This window comes from Myxine glutinosa, chromosome 6 (genome assembly GCF_964187855.1).
Source record: "Myxine glutinosa chromosome 6, kmMyxGlut1.1, whole genome shotgun sequence".
Taxonomy (NCBI): Eukaryota; Metazoa; Chordata; class Myxini; order Myxiniformes; family Myxinidae; genus Myxine; species Myxine glutinosa.
In genome coordinates this window covers 4600169-4624268 of record NC_136266.1, presented here as the reverse complement: position 1 = coordinate 4624268, position 24100 = coordinate 4600169, and the positions used below count along the sequence as shown (strand labels likewise).

General features: G+C 42.7%; 1 protein-coding gene across 4 annotated transcripts in view; it reads left to right on the top strand.

Moving 5' to 3' along the window:
• Window positions 1-23311, top strand: part of LOC137429121 (mediator of RNA polymerase II transcription subunit 13-like) — a 302240-nt gene extending 278929 nt beyond the window's left edge. For all 4 annotated transcript variants that reach the window (XM_078779570.1, XM_078779572.1, XM_078779571.1 and 1 more), the window contains 3 exons: window positions 1081-1254; window positions 1362-1462; window positions 22122-23311. In XM_078779570.1, coding sequence (XP_078635696.1) covers window positions 1081-1254; window positions 1362-1462; window positions 22122-22254 — 408 coding nt within the window. In that variant the 3' untranslated portion in view covers window positions 22255-23311. The remainder of the gene's footprint in view (window positions 1-1080; window positions 1255-1361; window positions 1463-22121) is intronic.
• The last annotated feature ends 789 nt before the right edge of the window (window positions 23312-24100 follow it).

Here is a 24100-nt window from a genome sequence, read left to right as displayed (position 1 = left end):
AAACTTTGTAAATGAAGAGACGATAAATAACATTCCACAAATGCTGAGTACAGACGAGGAACCAGAAATTCTTCGAGAAGAGGTTGCCAGTGCAATAAGGAGGCCATCTGAAGGAAAAGCACCTGGCTACGATCACATCACAGCTGAGGAACCGAAACCTTCCAGTGAAATAGGTATTGACACAATCTACCATTTGTGCAAGTTGGTCTGGAAGAGTGAAGTATTCCCAGATGGCTGGGATAAAGCCATCATTACCCCCATATACAAAATTTAGGACAAGTTAAACTGTGAGAACTAGAGACGTCGGCTTGCTGAGTCACGCAGGGAAAAATCTTCACAAGTATTATTCAAATTACAATGTTGAATAAATTAGAAGAAATACTTGACGAAGCGCAAGCTGGATTTCGCCCAGAAAGATCAACAGTTGATCAATTATTCACACATAGACAAATAAGAGAAATATACCTGGAAATGAACAAGGATGTATATTGCTGTTATATAGACTTTGAAAAAGCGTTTGACTCTGTGGCAAAATGGCTTATGTAGTGTACTTAAATTATTTGGCTTCCCTATTAAAATCACTAATGTTCTTCAGGCATTCTACAGCAAGTCAAAGAGGGTAGTAGCAGTGAATGGAGATCTGACTGATTCAGTACGACAGTTCAGGATATTTGTGATATCGCCCCAGCTCTTCAACTTGTTGCTTGAACTCATAATGTTGCACGCAATACATGATATGTTGCAAGGAGTCAACATCCAAGGAAATCTACAAATCTACGATTATCAGACGACATTGTCCATGGTGTGATTGTGGGTGGGTCTTGGGATAATCTTGGGTCTATGAATTGCAAACAATGTTCTTCCCATGACCAAAGGCAAATATCCAGGAAGTGCATATGTAAAGGAACAGCGAAGAAATAGTAATCGACCCTGTTTCTGACTCTCCAATATATTGATTGTTGAACAGTGTTGTAAGTACCTGCAGATGTAAAAAAAACTTCTCAATTTGGCCAAGAGTCGTGTTAAACTGCGTTTGAGTGATGTGGTTGCTGCATTTGCGTCCGTCCCCCTTACCAACAGCATCCGGGCAGCGAGAGGCTGATGTCCACCGAATCGCACGAGGAGGTCCGCAGCATCCAACAGCAGCCGCTTGCACTGGGATACTTCGTGTCCACGGCGCCAGCTGGACCTTTACCCTCTTGGTTCTGGGCTCCCAGGCCCCAAGCTCAATCTCAGTGTCCCCTCTTTCTTAAGGTGCTGCTATTACTTGGGTTTTTAAAAATACATTTACACTTTCTCCTCCATAGCTATAATCATCACCCTTCATATTCTACCTTTGGTATCTTCCTTCCTTCCACCAGGCGTCATTGCACTTGCATGTACCTTCTGCGCAGCTCGATGAGCTGCTGCACACCAAGCACTCGCACCCCTTGGACTCCAATCGCACTTCAGAGGTGCTCAGGTAAGGTGTCAATGTGAAATGATAACCCATCATTATCTTCCAGCAGCACCCGCTACAGCCATGCGGCCCTACTACAAGTACATTTCTGGTGGGAGTAGAATGTGGTGTGATGCATACAGTATGATCTTTTAGAACAAAGGGTTTGATATTGATAAGATTAAAATATAATGTTGTTTTTGCACAATAAACCTTTAAAACCCCAACATTGCTGAGACGTGGCCTATGGACCCATACTCATTTTGAAACAATTACCTGCTTACCACAACTGCAGAAAAATGTAGTGCCTGCTCCCTTTTTTAATTTGGCCACTTTAAAACTGAGACTCATGGAGGAGTAAAATGACAGAAGACAAAGGAGTTTTGACTAATGCAGAAGAGCAAATGGCAACAGTTATCCATCTGAATGAAGGGGTTAGCTGACACATTTGACAAACATTCAAGCAAGATCTGAAAGAACATGTGGTATATAACAGATGAGCAATATTGATTTTTTTAAAATTCCAAATGGGAATGGAAGACCATAGAGGAAGACTTTGCTGCAATCACTTTGCCTTTGATCATATTGGACCTTTTTATTTTTGGATACAATTGTGAGGCTCGTAGAAGAGCCAGGACACAGAATGGATCAATACATAACCAATCAAAAGGAACAGCAGAAAGAGAAAACTTGGACAAATGGGGGATGAATGAAGGGTAGGGGAGGACACATAGGGTGAACAAGATGGATACAGAACCAAACTCTCAATCAAAAAAGTGGAAGAAAAAACTGTAAACTTGGAAGGAGATGGACTTGGGGAGGGTTGACGAGGGTAGAAAAGATCATGTCTGTGGATGGACGATGATCTGCGATGGTGGTGAACAGCTGTCTTGAACACCTTGAGGGAAGAATGAGATTGAAGAGCATGTGGAAGTTGATTCCACTGGAGGGAAAAAAGAGGAATGAATGAGTGGAGCTGAGCAGTGATCCTAGATTTTGGGAGTTTGACCAGAAGGAGGTTGATGGTGGACCGTGTGTGCCCTGCAGAAACCTGGAGGGGAGAGGGACAGGGACAAAGCATGGAAAGAGCAGAGGGTTCAAGACCAGAAAGGAGGCAGTAGAAGACAGAGAGACCACCGACCTGTGTGCGATGGCGAAGTGATAGACCCATAGACTCAGCTTCATCGCAGGAGATTCCAATAATCTTGAAGGCCTTGGTTTCCACAGCATCAAGATGAGCAAGGCGTGAGGCAGGGGCCCAGAGGGAGAATTACTCCATCAAGTCGTGAATGAAGGCCTTGAAGGTGGATAGAAGTTCAGGTATGCCAAGGAAGGACTTTTTATATGATGGAGGATACCCTGTCGGCATCTGGCTTTGAAGGGTAACTTTGAAATGTGGTTTGCCAAAGAAAGATAATGGCTGACAGTGAGACCCAGGAGCTTGAATGACTGAACTTCTTCAAGAGGGTTGTTTCATATATATATATATATATATATATATATATATATATATATATATATATAGATAGATAGATATACAGTGATCCCTCGTTTATCGCGGGGGTTACGTTCCAGAACCCCCCGCGATAGACGAAAATCCGCGAAGTAGCGACCATATTTTTATTTTATTATTTATATATATTTTAAAGCTTTATGACCCTCCCCACACTCTTATTAACCTTTCCCATACTCTTATAAACACTTCCTATACTCTTAAACACTTTTTACACTCTTAAACATATGTAATTTTAACAACATATAAAATTCTAATGGGTACTCACCATTGAAGATACTGTAGCTACCCATGGGTCCCCCAAGCAAGACCAGCATCAGAATCTACTTGCTCCAGCCGGTGACGTCACCGGCGGGGATCCCCGGCGCGAGAGTGGCTGGTCACGTGACCGCTAAAGCGTGCCGCGCTTTGCGGGTATAATCAGCTACACCTGTTGATCACGTGACCACCGAAGCACGCCACGCTTGAGAGGCGTGGCTTTCGGTTTCTGGTTGTGCTTTATAATGCAGCCCGATAAACGGGCTTTTCAGTGTTCCCGAGTTGGTTTTGAGAATAAATATCTTCTCGGACGAGTTTGTGTCTTGCCCGTCATTTCGTCCGTATCAAGCAAGAGCCCCGGCTCTTCAATACTACAACTTGCGTGATGAAGATGATGATGAATTAGCTGTGCAGTACTGATGACGATGAAGGTGATGACGATGATGAATGTACTGCACAGCCAGAAAGAGCATTACAGTTACCCATTATGGGGGTAACTAGCGCAAGTGGAAGCTGCCGCATCTGCGTTTTCCATACGCACGACTCTTTGTCTCTTTGTCTACCCTTCTACTGTACACTATGTACAGTATTTCATTTCTTGTAATATGTTTTAATTACTGTGTTTTTCTTATTTCTTTACGTTTTTTAATTTTTTAGGCTAGAAAATGCTTATTTTACCACAAAAATATTTAAAATAATAGTATATAAAAATACATTTATACCGCAAAATCCCACGATATAGCGAAAAATCCGCAATATAATTTTACATATACTAGCGAGAAAAACCTGCGATGTACCGAAGCCGCGAAAAGTGAACCGTGATATAGCGAGGGATGACTGTATATATATATATATATATAGATAGATAGATATACATACAGACTTGGCATTTAATATGGAATTTTTTTTTTTCTTGACTTGGGTTTACTTTCTGAACTCAGTCTATCAATCTGGTGAGTTTCTTTTACACTTTGGTGATTTCTTTGTTGAAAGAACCATGTCACTGATTGTCTTTTGCAGCAAGAAGTCAATAACAGGATTATATCACAGGTGGCGTGACAAAATGTAAGGACAGGTACATTTGACGATTGGCTTCACAATCGGGTATATACGGGTTGTTGCGTTCTGTATTAGTGGAAAACAACTGCTGCACGTCTACAAAAGTTATTGCCGCTTCCTCTGGAGATGGTCCGTCAACTTGACAATGCTGTTTGTCATGGAGTGGTGGCTTTACGAAATTCTGGCATGAAACAGCGTGCTAGTGCTCGGCAGTATGGCATCACTCAAGGTCAGGTGTCAAAGATCCTGAAACGAAATGCTCAGAGGGGTATCCCTACTCCAATACCGAGGCCAGGACGTCCACGCAGAACCACAAGGAGGGATGATCTCCAGCTGCACCGGTTAGTCTGCAATGGCCGTACCAAGTCAGCTAATCGGCTTAGGGCTGAGTGGCAGCAACTGACAAATGTGCCTGTATCCAGAAGGCTAGTCAACCAACGACTGGTTCAAGCAGGCTATCGTGCCAGGCGTCCCCTGAGAAAGCCACGCCTGACCAGACAACACAGCCAGCGCCGATTGCAGTGGGCCAGAGAGCACCCTCAATGGCAGCCAGGACACTGGAATCACGTGACCTTCAGTGACGAGTCTATATTTCTGGTCTATCGTCAAGATGGCCGCGTCTGAGTGCGCAGACAAGTGCATGAAGCCCACAACGAAGATTGTATAGTGCCAAGAGTCCAAGCTGGAGGTGGTGGGGTGACCGTTTGGGCTGCTTTTCATGCAGGGGGAAAAACTGACCTGGTTGTTCTGAATGGAAACCTGAACTAGTTCAAGTACAGGGCCATTCTGGAAGAAACATTGCTTTCATTTGCTCGTGCAGCATTTCGAGGAAACTTTGTCTTCCAAGATGACAATGCATGGCCTCATCATGCTCGCATGATCCAACACTTTCTTGCTGACCGTGGTGTAGAGCATATGGAGTGGCCTGCCATGTCCCCGGATATGAATCCAATAGAGAACTTGTGGGCAGAATTAACGCGTCACAACGACAACTTGGACCAGCAGCCTGCCTCTGTGTGTGAATTGCAGCAGGCTATTGTAACTGCATGGCAAGCGATTCCTGTCCAAACCTTGGCAAATCTCGTGAACAGCATGCCTCGACGTGTACGTGCTCCCCTGAATGCTCGTGGGGGTTACACGAAGTACTGAACTGTAATTGTACTGTCCGTAATCCCAGTCGTAATTTAGCTTTTGTTTTTGTTGAAATTTTTTTTGGCTAATGTGCAAAATAAAGAGATACGTATGGAAAACGTACAGAAGTTTAACACAGTACTGTCCGTGAATTGAGTTCGATATCAGTTTACATCACTTTCAAGGATCAATTTATTTGCTTCAAAATGTCAAATGTGGTTTTTGTTTCTTTTAAAGGTCACATGAACAAAATCTAGAATAATTTCAACATAATTCCAATGAACTTTTGGTTCTAAGTCATCTTGAAAAGTAAGTTCACCCCCACAAAAAAAATATTCCATATTAAATGCCAAGTCTGTATATGTATATATATCTGTGCAGCGTCTGTCCTGTCCTGTGTTGTGTTGTCACTGAACTACTTTCTCAAACTTTTGTGAAATCGTACCAAACTTCTGGTATTTTTTTTTTTTTTTTTGGGAAACATTATTTTTTCCAACTTATGTTTTCAACTTCAATTGTTTATAAAATGTGATATCACGTATATTACAAATACATTTGTGCAAAATAATTGTTTGAATTATGATTGGTTTAAACCATGACAAAACGGCAACTCGGGTACAGTCATTTATCTATATATCTACACATCTGGGCAGTGTCTGTGTTGTCACTTAACGACTCCCTCAAACTTTTGTTTCCGTGGTTGTGAAGTGTTTTTAATAACGTTGTGGTGGTTTTGAATCACGTGGTGGTGAGGTATTTTGAATTATGTGGTGGTGAGGTGTTTTTAAATGACGTGGTGGTGAGGTGTTTTTAAATCACGTGGTGGTGAGGTATTTTGAATTATGTGGTGGTGAGGTGTTTTGAATTAGTTGGTGATGAGGTGTTTTGAATTACGTGGTGGTGAGGTGTTTTGAATTACTTGGTGGTGAGGTGTTTTTAAATGACGTGGTGGTGAGGTGTTTTTAATTTCGTGGCTGTGAGGTGTTTTTATTACGTGTTTTATGGCTGTGAGGTGTTTTTATTACGTGTTTTATGGCTGTGAGGTGTTTTTAATTTTGTGGTGGTGAGGTGTTTTTATAATGTGTTTTATGGCTGTGAGGTGTTTTTATTACGTGTTTTATGGCTGTGAGGTGTTTTTAATTTTGTGGTGGTGAGGTGTTTTTATTACGTGTTTTATGGCTGTGAGGTGTTTTTATTACGTGTTTTATGGCTGTGAGGTGTTTTTATTACGTGTTTTATGGCTGTGAGGTGTTTTTATTACGTGTTTTATGGCTGTGAGGTGTTTTTATTCCGTGTTTTATGGCTGAGGTGTTTTTAATTTTGTGGTGGTGAGGTGTTTTTAATTTCGTGGTTGTGAGGTGTTTTTATTACGTGTTTTATGGCTGTGAGGTGTTTTCAATTTCTTTGTGGTGAGGTGTTTTTAATTTCGTGATGGTGAGGTGTTTTCAATTTTGTGGAGGTGAGGTGTTTTTATTACGTGTTTTATGGCTGTGAGGTGTTTTTATTACGTGTTTTATGGCTGTGAGGTGTTTTTATTACGTGTTTTATGGCTGAGGTGTTTTTATTACGTGTTTTATGGCTGTGAGGTGTTTTTAATTTTGTGGTGGTGAGGTGTTTTTATTACGTGTTTTATGGCTGTGAGGTGTTTTTATTACGTGTTTTATGGCTGTGAGGTGTTTTTAATTTTGTGGTGGTGAGGTGTTTTTATTATGTGTTTTATGGCTGTGAGGTGTTTTTATTACATGTTTTATGGCTGTGAGGTGTTTTTATTACGTGTTTTATGGCTGTGAGGTGTTTTCAATTTCGTGGTGGTGAAGTGTTTTTAATTTCGTGGTGGTGAGGTGTTTTTAATTTCGTGGTGGTGAGGTGTTTTATTACGTGTTTTATGTCTGTGAGGTGTTTTAAATTACTTGGTGGTGAGGTGTTTTGAATTACATGGTGGTGAGGTGTTTTGAATTACGTGGTGGTGAGGTGTTTTGAATTACGTGGTGGTGAGGTGTTTTGAATTACGTGGTAGTGAGGTGTTTTGAATTACGTGGTGGTGAGGTGTTTTTAATTACGTGGTGGTGAGGTGTTTTGAATTACGTGGTGGTGAGGTGTTTTGAATTATGTGGTAGTGAGGTGTAATCATCCCAAACTTCCAGTCTGCACCTACCCCTCCCCTATGTATGTGCTGAGGGGTTCTTTCTTGAAAAAAAACCATTCAGCCTAAATCTTCAACCTAAATTGCCTATAAAAATGTAATATCACAAACACAACAAATACATTTGTGCAAAATAATTGTTTGTATTATGATTGGTGTAAATCATGGCAACACAGCAACAACTACCTGTACAGTCATTATCCTCAACTAAAATAAGCCCGTTCCTCAGTAACGACGCCAAGCTAGTATATATGTATATGTGTGTGTGTATGTATGTATATACGCCAAGCACTCATATATATATATATACATACATACATACATACATACATACATATATATATATACATACATACATACATACATACATACATAGACACACACATACACACACACACACACACACACACTAGCAGGAGTACCCGGTGGGGGGGTTGGGAGGGGAGTGAGGAGTATGGGGGGAGTGGAACAGAGAGGTGAGGGGAGAGGGAGGGGATATATAAACTACATATACATCTTTTGGGGGTGGGGGGGGGGGGAGTTGTCAGGCCCCTCAGTTTTGGGGACGAGGGGAAGGGAAGTAGGAAAAATTTACCTGTGCAAAGAGTGCTTTAATCTCAGTGTTGCCCAGGTAAAAAGGAAATTGTAATACCCTCTGCCACCATCACCAGGTGTCGCTACATGGTACACATTTACATAGAAAATTTACACCCCTCTCCCGGCCCCCCCACACCTCTGCATGAGGCCGCGGGCACATAGCCTATTTTACCCCCCAGACAAAGTTGTATTTGTATTCGTACCCCGAGTAAAGTACATAAGCGTTTATAGCTGGAGTACCCGGCGTTGCTCAAGTGACAAAGAAACATTAACATGTTTGAAATGAGGGCAAATATATTGGAAAAGCAATTACATCCAAATCAGAATCAATCACAAATGCCAAATCATCATTTTACCTTTTTGTTGAATATATGCTGGTGAATGTACCATAAGATCACGTTTCTGAGTTAAGTTTGAGGACGTTCAGAAGAAGAAGAAGAAGCCTTACCACCAACTTTGACCGCTTCTGGAATTGTTTGATTATTTGTGGTCAAATGTCTAGTAATTGTTTTGTATTTGTTTATGCGAATGTGAACTTGTGTATAACTGTCAAAAATTCCCCTGAAACACTCCCAAGCACTCAATGATGAACCTCTGAAAGTTTGACGAAGATCCGTTCAGCCATCTATGAGAAAAATGGTGACACAGATGCAGACCAACGGCTCGCTTATATCGGATATTGTCGTGTGACTACCCTTGGTGAATACCTTAGGGTAGCACGGAAGGCCAAACGAGCTTGAACTCTGGAGCTTGAACTCTGATTTTCCAGGAACGTATCCCCCGTGAATAGCGGGGTCCAACTGTGTGTGTGTGTGTGTGTGTATATTTTTATATGTGTGTGTTTGTGTGTGTGTGTGTGTGTGTGTGTGTGTGTGTGTGTGTGTGTGTGTGTGTGTGTGTGTGTGTGTGTGTGTGTGTATATATATATATATATATATATATATTAGGGTGCATCAAACGCCCCTATGTCAAGAAAACAATCTGTCCCCAATTTTATTTTGTTCCAGTCATAAAATAAAGTTCCTATGAAAAATTTGGTAAGGTTTTGATATCATCTTCTGGGTCCACAGCAAATTAGATTTTGAGTCGGTAGTATCAGAGTCAGAAATTTGACACGCAGCTGTTTTGAGGCCCATAAATAAAAATGAAAGGATTGACCGATTGCTACATACAATAGCTCTTTGGAAAGGTATTATTGTGCTCTGTAGCAATATATAATCATCATAGGGATAGGGATATAATTCACTTATACACAAATAGTCAAAATCATGATTTTATTGGTATACTCATATGTATTATAGATACCAGAATGATATAATTTTTATTACAGTAGAATCATATATACACAATCTTAGCATTTATCATCTTAATACGAGTACATCTGACTATGGATGAACATGAAAATAGAAACAAAACAAAGATACTGTAGTTTTCATGGATATTTCTGACAGTTTAGTCTTGAGCTGCTCGCTTTCGAAGATTCGGTTTCTCCTTGCGGTTGTGCTCAACAACTTGTAGCACATTTTGGTCGTGGTCTTCACTTCTGGCTGCTGAAAGGAAGTCAGAGCTAAGCTTAACTCCCCTTTCTGCAGAGTCATTCACCACATTCAAGGCTTCAACATTAGTCCATGATGTCTGGTAGGCTGCAGAGTTAGTCCATTCTTGAACATCGGTAACTAGAAATGCCCAGTCAAGCTTCAGATGATGAAATAGGTACCATGAATCTGGTCCAACAAAATCAGCCAGAGTGGTCTTCTCAGTCAAGTCATCAGGAAATCTGGGCTTTCCAAACCCAGTACCAAACCGTCCTTGTGGGTTGGTTACTGGAAAATCTGGCTGAACCTCCAGAAGTCTGTCTGCCAGAGCACGGCGATGGTCATGAGGAACAACTGAGCTGAAGAGGGCAAGTGGAACCATCTCTTCTGTGAGGTACCAGAGATGTCGTTTGAAGGCTTTCAGGGCACTTCTTGAGATTCCAGCATTGACAGCTTCATACTGTTTCAGTTTGGAGATGAGCTGCAGGTCATTCCATGGGGCATCGGTGACAGAGGTACATGTCATCCACCAGGAGCTGTATACTAGAGTGACAAACGTGACAAATTCTCTGATCTTTGGCACTTGTTTTTCTGTGGTAATTGTACCTGCTGGAAGATCAGCGATTTGTTTTTCGAAGAGACATAATTTGATTGAGTAGAGGAGCTTCGCCATCCATCTGGCTTTATGCAGTGCACCAGGACGCCTGAAGGTTATTTGATGTTCAGCTACTTCACCATCAAGGAATACAGTACACAGATCAACAAATTCCAAATAATCATCACGTCTTAGAGATTGCTCGGTGTGACAGAGTCTGAGAACATTATTTTGCCAGTCACTTGTCAAACTTGTTGCTGCTTCATTTAGTTGAGATGGATCAAATCGTGAAAGTGGTTCATTGAATGTGTGTGGAAACATTTCAAAGTTCTTGCGAAACCTTGAGAAGAGGAAGATATCTGGTGACTTAGATGCTTCAACTTTAAGATCAGTAAAAATGTGCGTAAGAATGACTTCACCAATGTGGTGTCTGCAGCCTGACCACAGAAGAGCTTTGTTAAGCCGTTGTTGAATTGTTACACAAGCTGCACTGATGTGGCCGGTGTTAGATGCAGTTGTGTCAAATGTCAAGTTGACAACATTCTCTTGGCAGTTCCATGATTTAAGTAGGTTATTAGTCAGCTGAGCAATTATATCTCCAGATTTACGGTCTGTTCCAGGCTTGTAGGATGGAACACCCAGCAGCTTCATATCAGTTTGAGAACCCAAAAGCACAGCCAGGCGTTCTTCAAAAGTGTTTTGGTTAGTTAAGCATGGAAGCAGCTTTGAGTCCCAGTGCAACGTAGCAAGCTACGGAGGTATCCATTTGTCCTTACAGGTAGTAGCAATATGCTGTCCAATTTTGCGTCTTGATTTATCTGCTGTAGCATATGATGTTGACACCTTCGCTACATCCCCTCCTGTTTCTTCAATAAGAGCTTCTGTGAAAGCAGCCTGTTGGGTTGGTGTCATCTTCATCCTTGTTGCCAGTGAAACAAGACTGGGCCTCTTCAGGATGTCATGTGGAATGAAAACTGATGTGCCAGGTCTAACTAAATGATGATGACTTCTTGAGGTTGTTGGTGTGCTTGTTGAAGGTCCAAGAGTTACTTCTTCATCACTGTCACTAATATTATACACAGTGGTTGTAGTATTTATGTTGAACTCCAGCTCCATACTTGCTCGCCTCTCTGATTCTTTTTCCTCGCGGTTCACTTTACGCTGCATCTTATCTGCCAACAGTTTATCTTGGCAGCCAAATGTTGCACAGCGATCTGTCTTCATAGATTCCAGGAATGCTAAGTCTTCAGGATTCTTGATGTGAGAACTAGCATCATTGGGCCACAAGGGAAATGTCTCCATAAATTTCATCTCCATTTGATTCACCTTTATGATGCTTGCTGGAGTTGTTCTTCGGTTGATAGGGATTGATCTAAGCTTGGAATTATCATCTGCAAGTTTGATAATTTTCTCAATAGCCTTGCGTTCAGAGATGATAGGAATATTAGCCTTGCCATAAAATGGTGTCACTTTCTGCAGTACAAGCTTTGCTGATTCCCACCGAGAGCGTCGTTCAAGTTTGCCATCTTCCGTGTGCCACATGAAACAACGTAGTACTTGTAAACAAGTTGGAAGTCTGGTGCCATTGATCTGGGAATCTTGTTCAGTTATGGCACTTCCAAGACCAAACACCTTGGTGGACTCTCTTGTTGCAACAGATGCTTTCTTTACTGTGCCATCCATTGTTTTATCTGAAAGAAAAAGGTAGTATTAGTAACAATAATGTCATTTCATAATTATGTACAACAAATAATTCAATTATCCAATTTTATTAGAGTATAGCCCTGGTGTTGGGCTAGCGGCTAGGGTGCCAGCTTAGGATCCAAGGATCCTGGGTTCGAATCCCGGTCGATCGCTGAATTAACGCCAGGGGGGTTGACTCAGCCTGTCATCCTTCCGAGGTCGGCTATTTGAGTACCAGTTCACTGGTAATTCCCTGCTTGTCGTAAAAAGGCAACAAAAAGCGTTGGCGTCAGGAAGGGCATCCGGCCGTAAAACATTGCTTCAAAAAGGGGACCAAAAAAACAACAACAACCACGGTCCCCGAAAAGGCCAACCCCCGCTTTGCGGGGAAAAATGGCCTCTAAACGGTGGTTTTTTATTAGAGTATAGCCTAATAATTGTTTTAATCATCTTGTCTAGTTAAAAGATCTCTGTAAAGACAAGATGACTACAACATTCAGGATATTCTTTAATTTATATATTATATTTTAAAAATACTCTTCATTTAGCTTTATATCAATATTTTGAAAAAAATCATTATTTTGACTATTTGTATATAAATGAATTGTATCCCTATCCCTATGATGATGATATATTGCTACAGAGCACAATAATACCTTTACAAAGAGTTATTATATGTAGCAATCAGTCAATCCTTTCATTTTTATTTATGGGCCTCAAAACAGCTGCGTGTCAAATTTCCAACTCTGATACCACCGACTCAAAATATGAAATGGTGAGGTGGACCCAGAAGATGATGTCCAAACCTTACCAAATTTTGCATAGCAACTTTATTTTATGATTGGAACAAAATAAAATTTGGGACAGATCAATCCAACATCTTTTTAAAAATAGTTGGGCGTTTGATGCACCCTAGTATATATGTATATATATCTTCTTCTTCTTCTATATATTATATATATATAAAAGCAAGTTTTTGTTTGTTTGTTTGTCTGCGCAAGCTAATCTCCTGAACGGTGAAAGATAGGAGGAAACCTCTAATACAAAAAATGTCGGGACGGGCCCCGGGAAGGTTTTAGGCTCGGTGGCGAGACTGGTCGAGGCCCACCTCGGCCGGGCTGGGCCCATTTCACAATTAAAAGCTGAGCTGAATTATCGTAGTCAATCTTCTACGGCCGCGAGTAAAAGCTGAATTATAGTAGTAAATTCATTCAAAAAGAACCAGAAATGTCGGGATTGGCCCCGGGAAGGTTTTAGGCTATGTGGTGAGGAGGCCGGGCTGGGCCCATTTCCCAATTAAAAGCTGAGCTGAATTATAGTAGTCAATCTTCTATGGCCGCGAGCAAAAGCTGAATGATAGTTGTAAATTCATTCAAAAAGAACCTGGGCAACGCCGGTGCTTTCGGCTAGTATATGTGTGTATATATATATATATATATATATATATATATATATATATATATATATAGATAGATAGATAGATATATAGATATATAGATAGATAGATAGATGGATAGATATATATAGATAGATATATATAGATATATATATAGATATATATAGATAGATATAGATATAGATATATATATAATATAGATATATATATATATATATATTTAAAGAAATAAAAAATATATATCTATATATATATATATATATATGTATATATATATATATATATATATATAGATATATATATATATATAGATATATATATATGTGGTGTGAAAAGGGGGCTTATGGGTGTTCCTTGGGTAAACTGACCTCATCGTTTTCTGACCACCCGTAAGCCCCCTTTTTACATGGCGCGCCACATATATATATATATATTGGGGGCGGTTGGGATTATACCTTTTTTAAGAAAAAAGCCATAGATTTCATGAATGCTATGGATTTCTTTTGGGTGCCATGGACATTTAGGGATTTTTTGATGGCATATTATGATCAGTTTTGGATGCGGTTTGCGACAGTCCTATCAGTGGCAGAAGTTGGAAGTGGGGATCCCGATGGGATGTACCATCTCCCCTATTTTGTTTGTGCTGTTTATGGAGTTGTTGATACGTGCGGTGAGTGGACATGGGAAAGAAGTGGAGCTAGCCCCTGGTCAGAGTTTGCCAGCGATGTTTGCATTCATGGATGACCTGACAGTTGTCCAACAGTCCGCTGATGCAGCAGTAGAGGTACTGGGACGACTGGAAAGGTTGATGTGGTGGGCAAGAATGGGCGTTCCATATTGAAGCTGACTATTGGACTGCCAGTTAAGAAGCGGAACTTTCAACCAGTGAAGAAGCTAAACGTTAAAATGCTGAAAGATTCTGCAACAAAAAAGGAGTTGCAATATAAGCTGGAGGATGTTCAAAGCTGGATGGAAAATCAAAGTTTTATTGATGACAGTGTGACATGAAAGTGGAACAAATTATGTCCCTTGGTTTTTGAAACTGCAAAAGAAGTACTTGGAACTGTGACGAGAAAGCAGCCAGACTGGTTTGCAGATTACGTCGGGGAGCTGCAGCCTATCATTGATAAGATAAAAAGAGGCATACCATAAAATGATGAACTGAAGCACAAAGGCTGCAAGAAGAGCATTTTCTGAGGCCCAAAAACTACTGCAGCAAAGAACAAGGCAGCTCAAAAATGATTGGCTCAGTGAAAAAGTGCGACAAATTCAGAAATACGCGGACACCCATGACATAAAAAATTTCTATCAAGCAGTTAAGGAATTGTATGGCCCATCTAGGCGAGTTATTGCCCCTCTTTTGTCAGTTAATGGGCAATTGCTTTTGACAGACCGGACATCTATTCTGAAACGATGGGAAGAACATTTCTAGGAGCTACTAAACCGGCCATCTGTAATTGAGCAAAGCAGCTTCAATGCCGTGGAACAAAAGCCCGTTATGCACCATCTTGATCCACCGTTTGCCCTTCACGTGACTCGTGGTGGTCCCTCTCGGCTCTCCCCCCGTTGGTATTTTTGTGCACATAAGATTGTTCACGGTTCTGTTTAAATATTATTTAAATATGTATAACCTTTCCCCTTCAGTGTTTTACTCAGTGGTATTTTACAACACGCTGTTTTTCTTCCTATTTAAAAGGCTTTTCTCAATTTCCTCTCCCACTCATTCCACCTCAAAAAAAAGAAATTCAATATCTTATACGTCTCCCTCACTACATGGTCTAAATTCACATTAATTCCATCCCTCCTCCATCATTCTGAACCGGATTGCTAACTTGAAAATAACAACAAACCCAATTTGTTTTCAATGTTCGTCTTTCATTAATCATCCACTTTCTAAACTCCCCTCTTGCCCCTCCTATCCAAATCCCTCCCCTTGCACCTACACTCCTAAACTCCCCCCTTGCCCCGCCACTCTTAAACTCCCCCCCTACCCCTCCACTCCTGAACTCCCCCCTTGCCCTTCCACTCCTGAACTCCCCCCTTGCCCTTCCCCTCTTAAACTCCCCCCTCACTCCTCCCCTTCAAAACTCCCCCCCAACCCCTCCCATTCAAATCTCCCCCCATACCATTCCTCTCCAATTCTCCCTCCTCCCCCCTCCTCCTCAAAGCTGCCTCCTCCCCACTTCGTCTCCCTTCTATCTCATACCTCCACCCCCCTGAACCTTCTTCTTTCCTCTGCCCCCCCTCAAACAACCCCTCTCTGTGCCTCATCCCTTCACCTTCAAACCTTTCATCCTCCTCATCCTTCCCTTTCTTGGAACTCTTCTGCAATCGCTGACACACTAACAACTGCTCTCCCTACCTCCCCCTCTCATCCTTCATCTTACCCTACTCCTCCCCTCCCCTGTCCTGTACCTGATGCTCCCCCTCTCTCTTCATTAACGGTATGGACCTCAAACATCCGGGGCCTTCGCTCAAACCTGACTGATCTCTCCATACAGGTTGCTTCTGACAATCCAGACTTGATCTGCTAAACAGAGACTTTCCTCCTTCAAGATGTCTCTGATTCCTTAATATCTCTTCCTGGTTACTCCCTCCTCCGGTATGATAGACCTGAGCCTCGGCCTGGTGGTGGGGTGGCTATCTTTATCAAAAACTCTCTTCCTCACTCTCCTTGCACTGCCCTCTCTCCTCCTCACCCCCAGGAGTACCTCTGGCTACGGCTTCCTCTCCGCTCCCACCTTTTGTTCATATGTGTTCTGTACCGTCCCCCAAACAGTGATGACTCCATCTACATTTCACTGTCTGACAACATGGACCAACTTCTATCCACTCATCCCAACTCTCTCTTCCTCATATGTGGTGACTTCAATTGTCATCATGCCACCTGGTTGGGTGTGGGTTCCTCTCTCACCAGTCATGGCACCTCAGCAAAGGACTTCTGTGACTCACTGGGATTGACACAATCTGTCAATTTCCCGACCCGGATATCAGCCAATGGAGTATCTTCTCTTCTAGACTTGGTTATGACTAACTTCCCTGCTAATGTCTGCTGCTCTTCTTCTGCTCCAATCGGTTCTTCTGATCATGTGCTTGTCAAAGTGGACATCTCTCTGGCCATTCTCAGAGAGCCTCCTCAGCGTCGACGAGTCTGGCATTTCACTCAGGCCGACTGGGACGGTCTTCAAGCAGCCATCAATCATCTGGATTGGTCTCCCATCTCCACTGCCTCTGACATCAATTCTTCCTGGGAATTCTTCCAAAGCAAACTGATCTCTCTCATGCACAGATTTATCCCATCTCGCCTTCAGTTGTCTTACCCTTCCTCCCGTCCATGGTACACTGAATCTTGTGGTGAGGCAGTTGCCCTGAAACAACTTGCCTTTGCCTCTTGGAAGGCTAATCCAACTGAAGGAAATCTCAGTTCCTTCCACCAAGCTCGGAACAAGTGTGTGTCTACCCTCAGGAGTGCCAGGAAGCACTATCTCTCCTCACTCAAGAATGAACTCTCAAACCTGTCTCCTTCCTCCAAATCCTGGTGGCGTCTGGTCAAATCCGTTTCTGGTGTTTGTTCCCCCTCCACCCCTCCCTTACCTCAAATGGCCACACAGTTGACATCGCACGTGACAAAGCCGAATGCCTCAACTCTGTGTTTGCCTCAAAATCCTTAGTCCCAAACCCATCTCTCTCTGTTCCCACCTTTCCCAGTCGAACCAAACTGCTCCTGGACTCTGTGACCTTCTCTCCTGACAAGGTGGAGGAGTTTTTGTCAAACCTCGACTCTGATTCTGCAACTGGACCAGATGGCATCAGCCCACGGGTCCTAAAATCCTGCTCTGCCACTCTATCTCACCCTCTCTCTGTTCTTTTCACCCTATCCTTTGCTCAAGGTCATCTGCCACCATCCTGGAAATCAGCAAACATTACCGCTTTACACAAAAAAGGTGCAAAAACAGATCCTTGCAACTACAGACCAATCAGCCTGCTCCCAATTATCAGCAAAGTCATGGAATCCATCATTGCTTCGGATATGAAATCTTTCCTCTTCTCCAATGGCTTGATCTCTGATCATCAATTTGGTTTCAGACCAGGTCACTCTACTCTGGACATGCTGCTTCTGCTGTCTCAACAATGGATGGAGGTCCTCAATGCCAAACAGGAAATCAGAGCTGTCTCCCTTGACATATCACGTGCCTTCGATACGGTCTGGCACCCAGCTCTGCTCACCAAACTCTCCTCCTATGGTATCCATGGAAATCTCCATGCATGGCTTGCGGACTTCCTCTCTGGTCGTAGTCAACGTGTGGCCCTGAATGGATTTCTCTCATCTCCCCTTCCCGTTCAGGCTGGAGTTCCCCAAGGCAGTGTGCTGGGCCCTGTGCTTTTTCTGGTCTTTATCAATGATCTCTCCGACTCTCTGGAGAATCCTCTGTATCTCTTTGCTGATGACTCCACTCTCTGCCGCTCCATTCCTCTTCCCTCAGATCGGCAGTCTGCAGCCTCCTCACTCTCTGAAGACCTGGACAAAATCACAGACTGGTCAAACATGTGGAACATGTCTTTCAATCCTGACAAATCTCACACTCTTACTATGTCTCTCCGAAAAGATCGACTGGACAACCCTCCCATCTACTTTCTCAACAATCCTCTCCAAGAAGTTCTGTCGCTCAAGCTTTTGGGTCTCACCATCTGCCATGATCTTTCTTGGGAAAACCACATTTCCAAGCTGGCCTCCCAAGCCAGTCGCCGACTGGGCATCCTCCGTCGTGCGAAGTCCTTCCTAGGCACACCTGAGCTCCTCACCACATACAAGGCTTTCATCCGCAGCTCAATGGAATACTGTTCTCCCCTATGGGCTGGTGCTCCTGCCTCACACCTGGCTCGGCTTCACGCTGTTGAATCCAAAGCTTTCAGAATCATTGGAATCTCCCGCGATGAAGCTATCTCTGAGGGCCTTTCACTCACTGCCATGCCTCCCCCCCAAAGCCCTCTCCCTCCCACAGTTCTCTCGATGTCTCCATGTCTCTCGGTCCCTGCTCTCAAATGTTGTGTTTGTGTCCTTCCCCCTCTCTCCCCATCTTGTCTACCGCTCCCGATGTTATTTGTTTTGTGTGTCTGTTTGTCTTTCTGTGTGATTAATGTTCGCTCTTTCACGAGCCTCGATCTTGTATACAAAAAAAAAAAAAAAAAAATCTTCCGGAGCCACCAACCAAGGATGAAATCCTAAACGCCATCAATGGACTCCAACATGGCAAAGCCCCAGGAGAAGATGGCATTCCGACGGAGGTCTTCAAGTACGGAGGTCAAACGCTATTGGATCAGCTGCATGAGTTATTCGGGCAAATGTGGCAAAATGAGGATGTTCCGGATCAACTGAAAGATGTGCTAATTGTTACCATCTACAAATGCAAAGGCAATCGGTCTGATTGCGGAAACCACCATGGTATCTCCCTGTTAGCCATCACAGCTAAGATTTTGACCAAGGCGATGTAGTGTCGGACACAAGATTGTAGCCAAGCACGGAGAATCTCAAGGCTACAAGCTCATCTGTGAAGACCTTGATGTTCCTGTGTCCACCGTACGCAATTTTATCAGGAAGTTTAAGGCCCATGGCACTGTAGCTAACCTCCATGGACATGGCCGCAAGAGAAAACTTGATTGAAGATTGCAGTGAACAATTGTTCAAATGGTGGAGAAAGCACCTCGATCAACTGCCAAACAGATTCAAGCTGACCTTCAGACACAAGGTATGACCGTTTCAACTAGCACCATCCGTCACCAACTAAATGAAAAGGGGTTCTATGGTAGGAGACCCAGGAGGACCCCACTGATGAGAGAGAGACATAAGAAAGCTCAACTGGAGTTTGCCAAAACACACCTGAACAAGCCAAAATCCTCCTGGGAGAATGTCCGGTGGATAAATGAGACCAAATTAGAGCTTTTTGGTAAAGCACGTCATCTCTATGTTGACAGAAAACAAAATGAAGCCTTCAAAGAAAAGAAAACCTTCCCTACAGTCAAACATGGAGGAGGTTCAGTGATGTTTTGGGGTTGCTGTGCTGCCTCTGGCACTGGGTACCTTGAATGTGTGCATGGCATCTTGAAATCAGTAGATTACCAAGGCATTTTGGAGTGCAATGTTCAACCCAGTGCCAGAAAGCTGGGTCTCCGTCGAAGGTCATGGGTCTTGTAGCAGGACAATGACCCCAAACACACTTCAAAAAGCACCCAGGAATGGTTCGAGACAAAACGCTGAAGTGGCCAGCAATGAGTCCAGATATAAATCCCATTGAACACCTGTGGGGAGATCTGGAAACAGCAGTAGGGAGATGGCACCCTTCACATCTGGGAGAACTGGAGAAGTTTGCACAAGAAGAGTGGGCCAAACTGCCAGTAGACAGTTGTAGGAAGCTCATTCATGGCTATAGGAAGCACTTGACTGCAGTTATTTTGTCCAAAGGCTGTGCTACCAAATATTAAGTCTAGGGTGTCAATAATTTTGTCAATGCCATTTCTTTTTATTTTCTGATTTAAAAGGATAAATTAAGTTCTGAATTAAAAACAAAGGTTCTGTAATACTGTAATATTAACCGTGAAGTAAAGAATTGCTGAGACGAACGACTTTTGTCAATTTCAACTTATTACTCCCGCCAGGGAGTAATGCATTCACTCGTGTGTGTGTGTGTGTGTGTGTGCGTGCGTGCGTGCGTGCGTACCTACGTACGTACGTACGTACGCACACACACAAGATATCTGGAAAAGTTCTGAACGGATTTGGATGAAAGTTGGTGGGATGAATGCCCTTGGGATAAGGAAGAATTGATTAGTTTTTGGTGAAGCTCAGGATATTATTCCCGATCCAGGAATTTTTTGAAGGATGTTTTTACTATCGGAAGATAGGGCTCATTTTTTTTAAACATTATCTTCTATATATTCTATATTTAACATTGTGATATGAAAATAGTTTTCATATTTGTTGTAAATGTAGTTTAAACTCGTGGTTATGCGTTAGAGCGGGGTATTTTTTTCGCAGCGTCGTCTTCAATGTTCTTTTTTTTTTCTAATAAAGACATATTCTGTCATTTTAAAACCACCAAAGTGTGTATTAGGTTTCCCCGTTTCATAAAATGTATCGTTTGATACGTATAATGCTTTAAAACTGTTTTTTTTTTGTTTTGTTTTTTTAAATCTCAAGAGATATCAACATTTAGCTCAGCGAATGTCATTCGCGGTGTCAGTATTTGATGAACTTATAAAGACTTAGTTCCAGATTTGTCAATGGCTGAGGTATATTAACAAACGAATAAAACAGATTTGGCAAAATTCCAACTTTTTTTTGAAAGATCGCATATTCACCCAGGATTGTGAGAGGCTGAAGAAGAAGAAACCTCGCATGGGCTGCCCAGACCAAATAAATAATTCTGGTTCTGCCATTTCAGGTTTATTACTCCCGCCAGGGAGTAACGCATTCGATCGTGTCCGTCCGTGTGTGTGTGTGTGTGTGTGTGTGTGTGTGTGTGTGTGTGTGTGTGTGTGTGTTTGTGAACAAGATATCTGGAAAAGTTCTGAATGGATTTGGATGAAAGTTGGTGGGATGATTGCCCTTGGGATAAGGAAGAATTGATTAGTTTTTGGTAAAGCTCAGGATATTATTCCGGATCCAGGAATTTTTTTGGAAATTTCTTTGGGAAAGATTTTTTCTGCTTTACTGCATCAAAGCTTTTATTCTTATTCTTAAATGATGTTTTTCTCCTCTAATTCCGAGATATATCAAAATAATTCTCTGACAGTTAGGGCTTACTTTCTTTTTCATTTATTGTTTTGGGGAGAGGGGATGTTAAACAAAACGTATTATTCCAACTAATTATTCCAACTAAACCCACGGCGGGAGTATGAGCTCTACTGAGTGGCGTTCTAGTTTTTAGATAAAATTGTCAGTTATTTGAAAAAAGTGCAAGGGTGCCAATATTTTTGGCCACGGCTGTATATATAGATATATACACGAGGTATATATAGTTTTCTGGATTGAGGGACAAATTGGAAACAGTTTTACCAGCTTGTGATTCTGTCAAGGTGTAAAGATACGGAAGAGGCTGCCACCTGGAAATCGCAAATCTTTCGGTGCTAATGTGGCACCTGCACACCCATTGGCATATTCCAGTGGGTGAGGCCACAGATGCCCTGTTTCCATTCACTCCTTCATCAAAATAGTTTTCTTCTGTCTGTGCTTTTGATTAAAGGCATTCTATGCGCACGTTGCGATTAGCCAGATCTGTGTGGGCGCCAGCTACCCGATGGGCTCATTTGCCTGCCGCAGCATGCTCATTAGGGCGGCCACATGACAGCACTGAGATTTTAGTTTCGTGTGTTGTGCTTACTGCAGGGTAGCCATTAATGTTTGCTCATCCACCGCCGGCTATGCTTGCGGTTATCTGTGCGCTTGTTCTGGCCGAGGGTAAATGGTGCAAGTCGTGTGGGGAAGGGCAGGAGAATAAGGGGGGCACTTGATTACGGATATTATAGGATTTTGTCTTGGCCAAAACATTTTGGGATGTGCTTGTGTAATTTCAGCATCGTCTTTCCTGTAGCATGATTGCTGGTGGTTTTAGTGAATTGGTACTTGTGTGTGCGTGCATTTCCAAACCCATTGATGAAATGTATTGTTTTCATGAAAGTTTTTCGCTTGCTCAAGTATTCTTTTGTACGTCAATTTGTATTGCTGAACGATCCGCATACCTTTTATCTTTGTCCTTTTGCCCATGCTTCTGTACAGGTTTGTACTTGAACAGTACAACGCGCTGTCCTGGCTCACTTGTGACCCGGCCACCCAAGACCGTTGTTCGTGCCTGCCCCTCCACATGGTGGTTCTTACTCAGCTGTACAATGCCATCCGAGATCTTCTTTGAGAACGGGCCCGAGCTTGCCCCAGCTCTAATCACCGCCCGGCATCCCTTGGGCCCTCCTATTTTGTCCTTAATCCCATCACATAACAACGTTCTCTACATCCACTCTCACCATCCCTGTTCCTCTCCACCACCCTTCGACTCCCACCCTTCCTCGCTCGCCCCCGGTTATCGTTCCCGAGGAGACGCGGGACTGTCCGGGGCAAGCGAGCCGAGATCGAGACGAAGAGCCTTTGGTCGGTTTTGGGCACAGATGCACCAAGAGGGTGCGCGGGTAACGGGGCAAGAAGAGTGCGGCCCTCTGCCATGCTTTGTAAATAAAGTGTACAGTGTACAATTGGGGCTCCGTGAGGAGACGACTCAACAATTGGGGCTCCGTGAGGAGACGACTCAACAATTGGGGCTCCGTGAGGAGACGACTCAACAATTGGGGCTCTGCGGTTACGTGGCATTTAGTAAACTCGGCTATATACAGACTTGTAAGATATTGTGTACAATCGAAATAATTTTACTGTTTTTCATGAGATCAAGTATCTTTTCCACCTTCCTTTTGTAGCTGTAGATTGCAATTTCATTTTTGAAACATTTACTTACTAGGAAGTGTAGGGTGTACTCCCTTTTAGCCAGGCAGAGAGGGCCGGAGGAATAGGGTCCGCATTAGTATCAGAAATCAACACCTGGAAACTTTATTTAAAATTTTTAAGTTAAAGAAAGTTTTGGCAGAATATATTTATAGAATTTTGTGCAAAAAGTATTGAGCAGCAATGGAATATATTCTATGTTGAGCAACATGCAATTGGGAATGTGTGACATCAAATTGTTGCGTGTTTTTAAACGTGCGGCCGCGAGATGCCGACGTACCTCCCGCTCACGACCTGCCTTGCGCCGAATACCCTCTCATGGGTGACGCGCGCACCTGTACAGCTACGAACCTCCTCTCCCTTTTTAACCGAGAGCTGTATAATTTATGCTATTCTTAAGGATGATTTCCCCCCCCCTCCCACCCCCTTCCGGACATTACGCTGTGGGCTTTTATATGCCAATAAACAGATTTTTTTGATTTGTGCCTGTCTCGTCGTCTGTGTAACATCTTGAGGTGACCGTTTTGTGTTGAACAAGTAACACTAAAGGTGTAATAGCTCAGGCCCTCTTATTTTTTCATGTACGGGGATTACCTTGGCATTCTTGTGAAATATGAGAGCCGCCATTATCACCAGTTGGTGCACAATAGACAGGTAGATATGTTACAGAGATGAATCCTTTCCCCCTTTCCTGTGAATTGACGATCATTTTATAAATGGTAAAATCCCCGTTTTACATCAAATATCTTTTTACCCTGCGCTCGGGAAGCAAAAACGGGGTTTGGCATTCGGTTGGGTACGTGTGGCGTATGTGCGTGTCTGCATTCTTAAAATTCATTTTCTCGGCAACCGTTTGTCCGATAGACACGAGATTTTACCATAGGAGCGCCTGCTCTGCCTGCATAATTTTTTTATTCATAATTATGATGGCACATGTCACGTGGTACAGACGCCATCTTGGAAAAACGTGACACCTGCATATCTCTGAAACCGCTGAATGGAAAAAAACGAAACAAGGCTCATTGTCAAGTACTCCCCATGGGGAATAAGACATGTTGATGATGATGTCATCGGTGCCTTCATTAGGACATCATAATTCGACAAGTACAACGCTTCAGCCGCTCAGTATGAAAAAAAGAATCTCTGTAACTGTTAGTCCATGAAATTTGGACCATAGGAGCGGCGACTCATTTAGAATATTTTAATGATAATCAAGACGTCATAGGTCACGTGGTACAAGCGCCATCTTGAAAAAAAACGAAAAACGT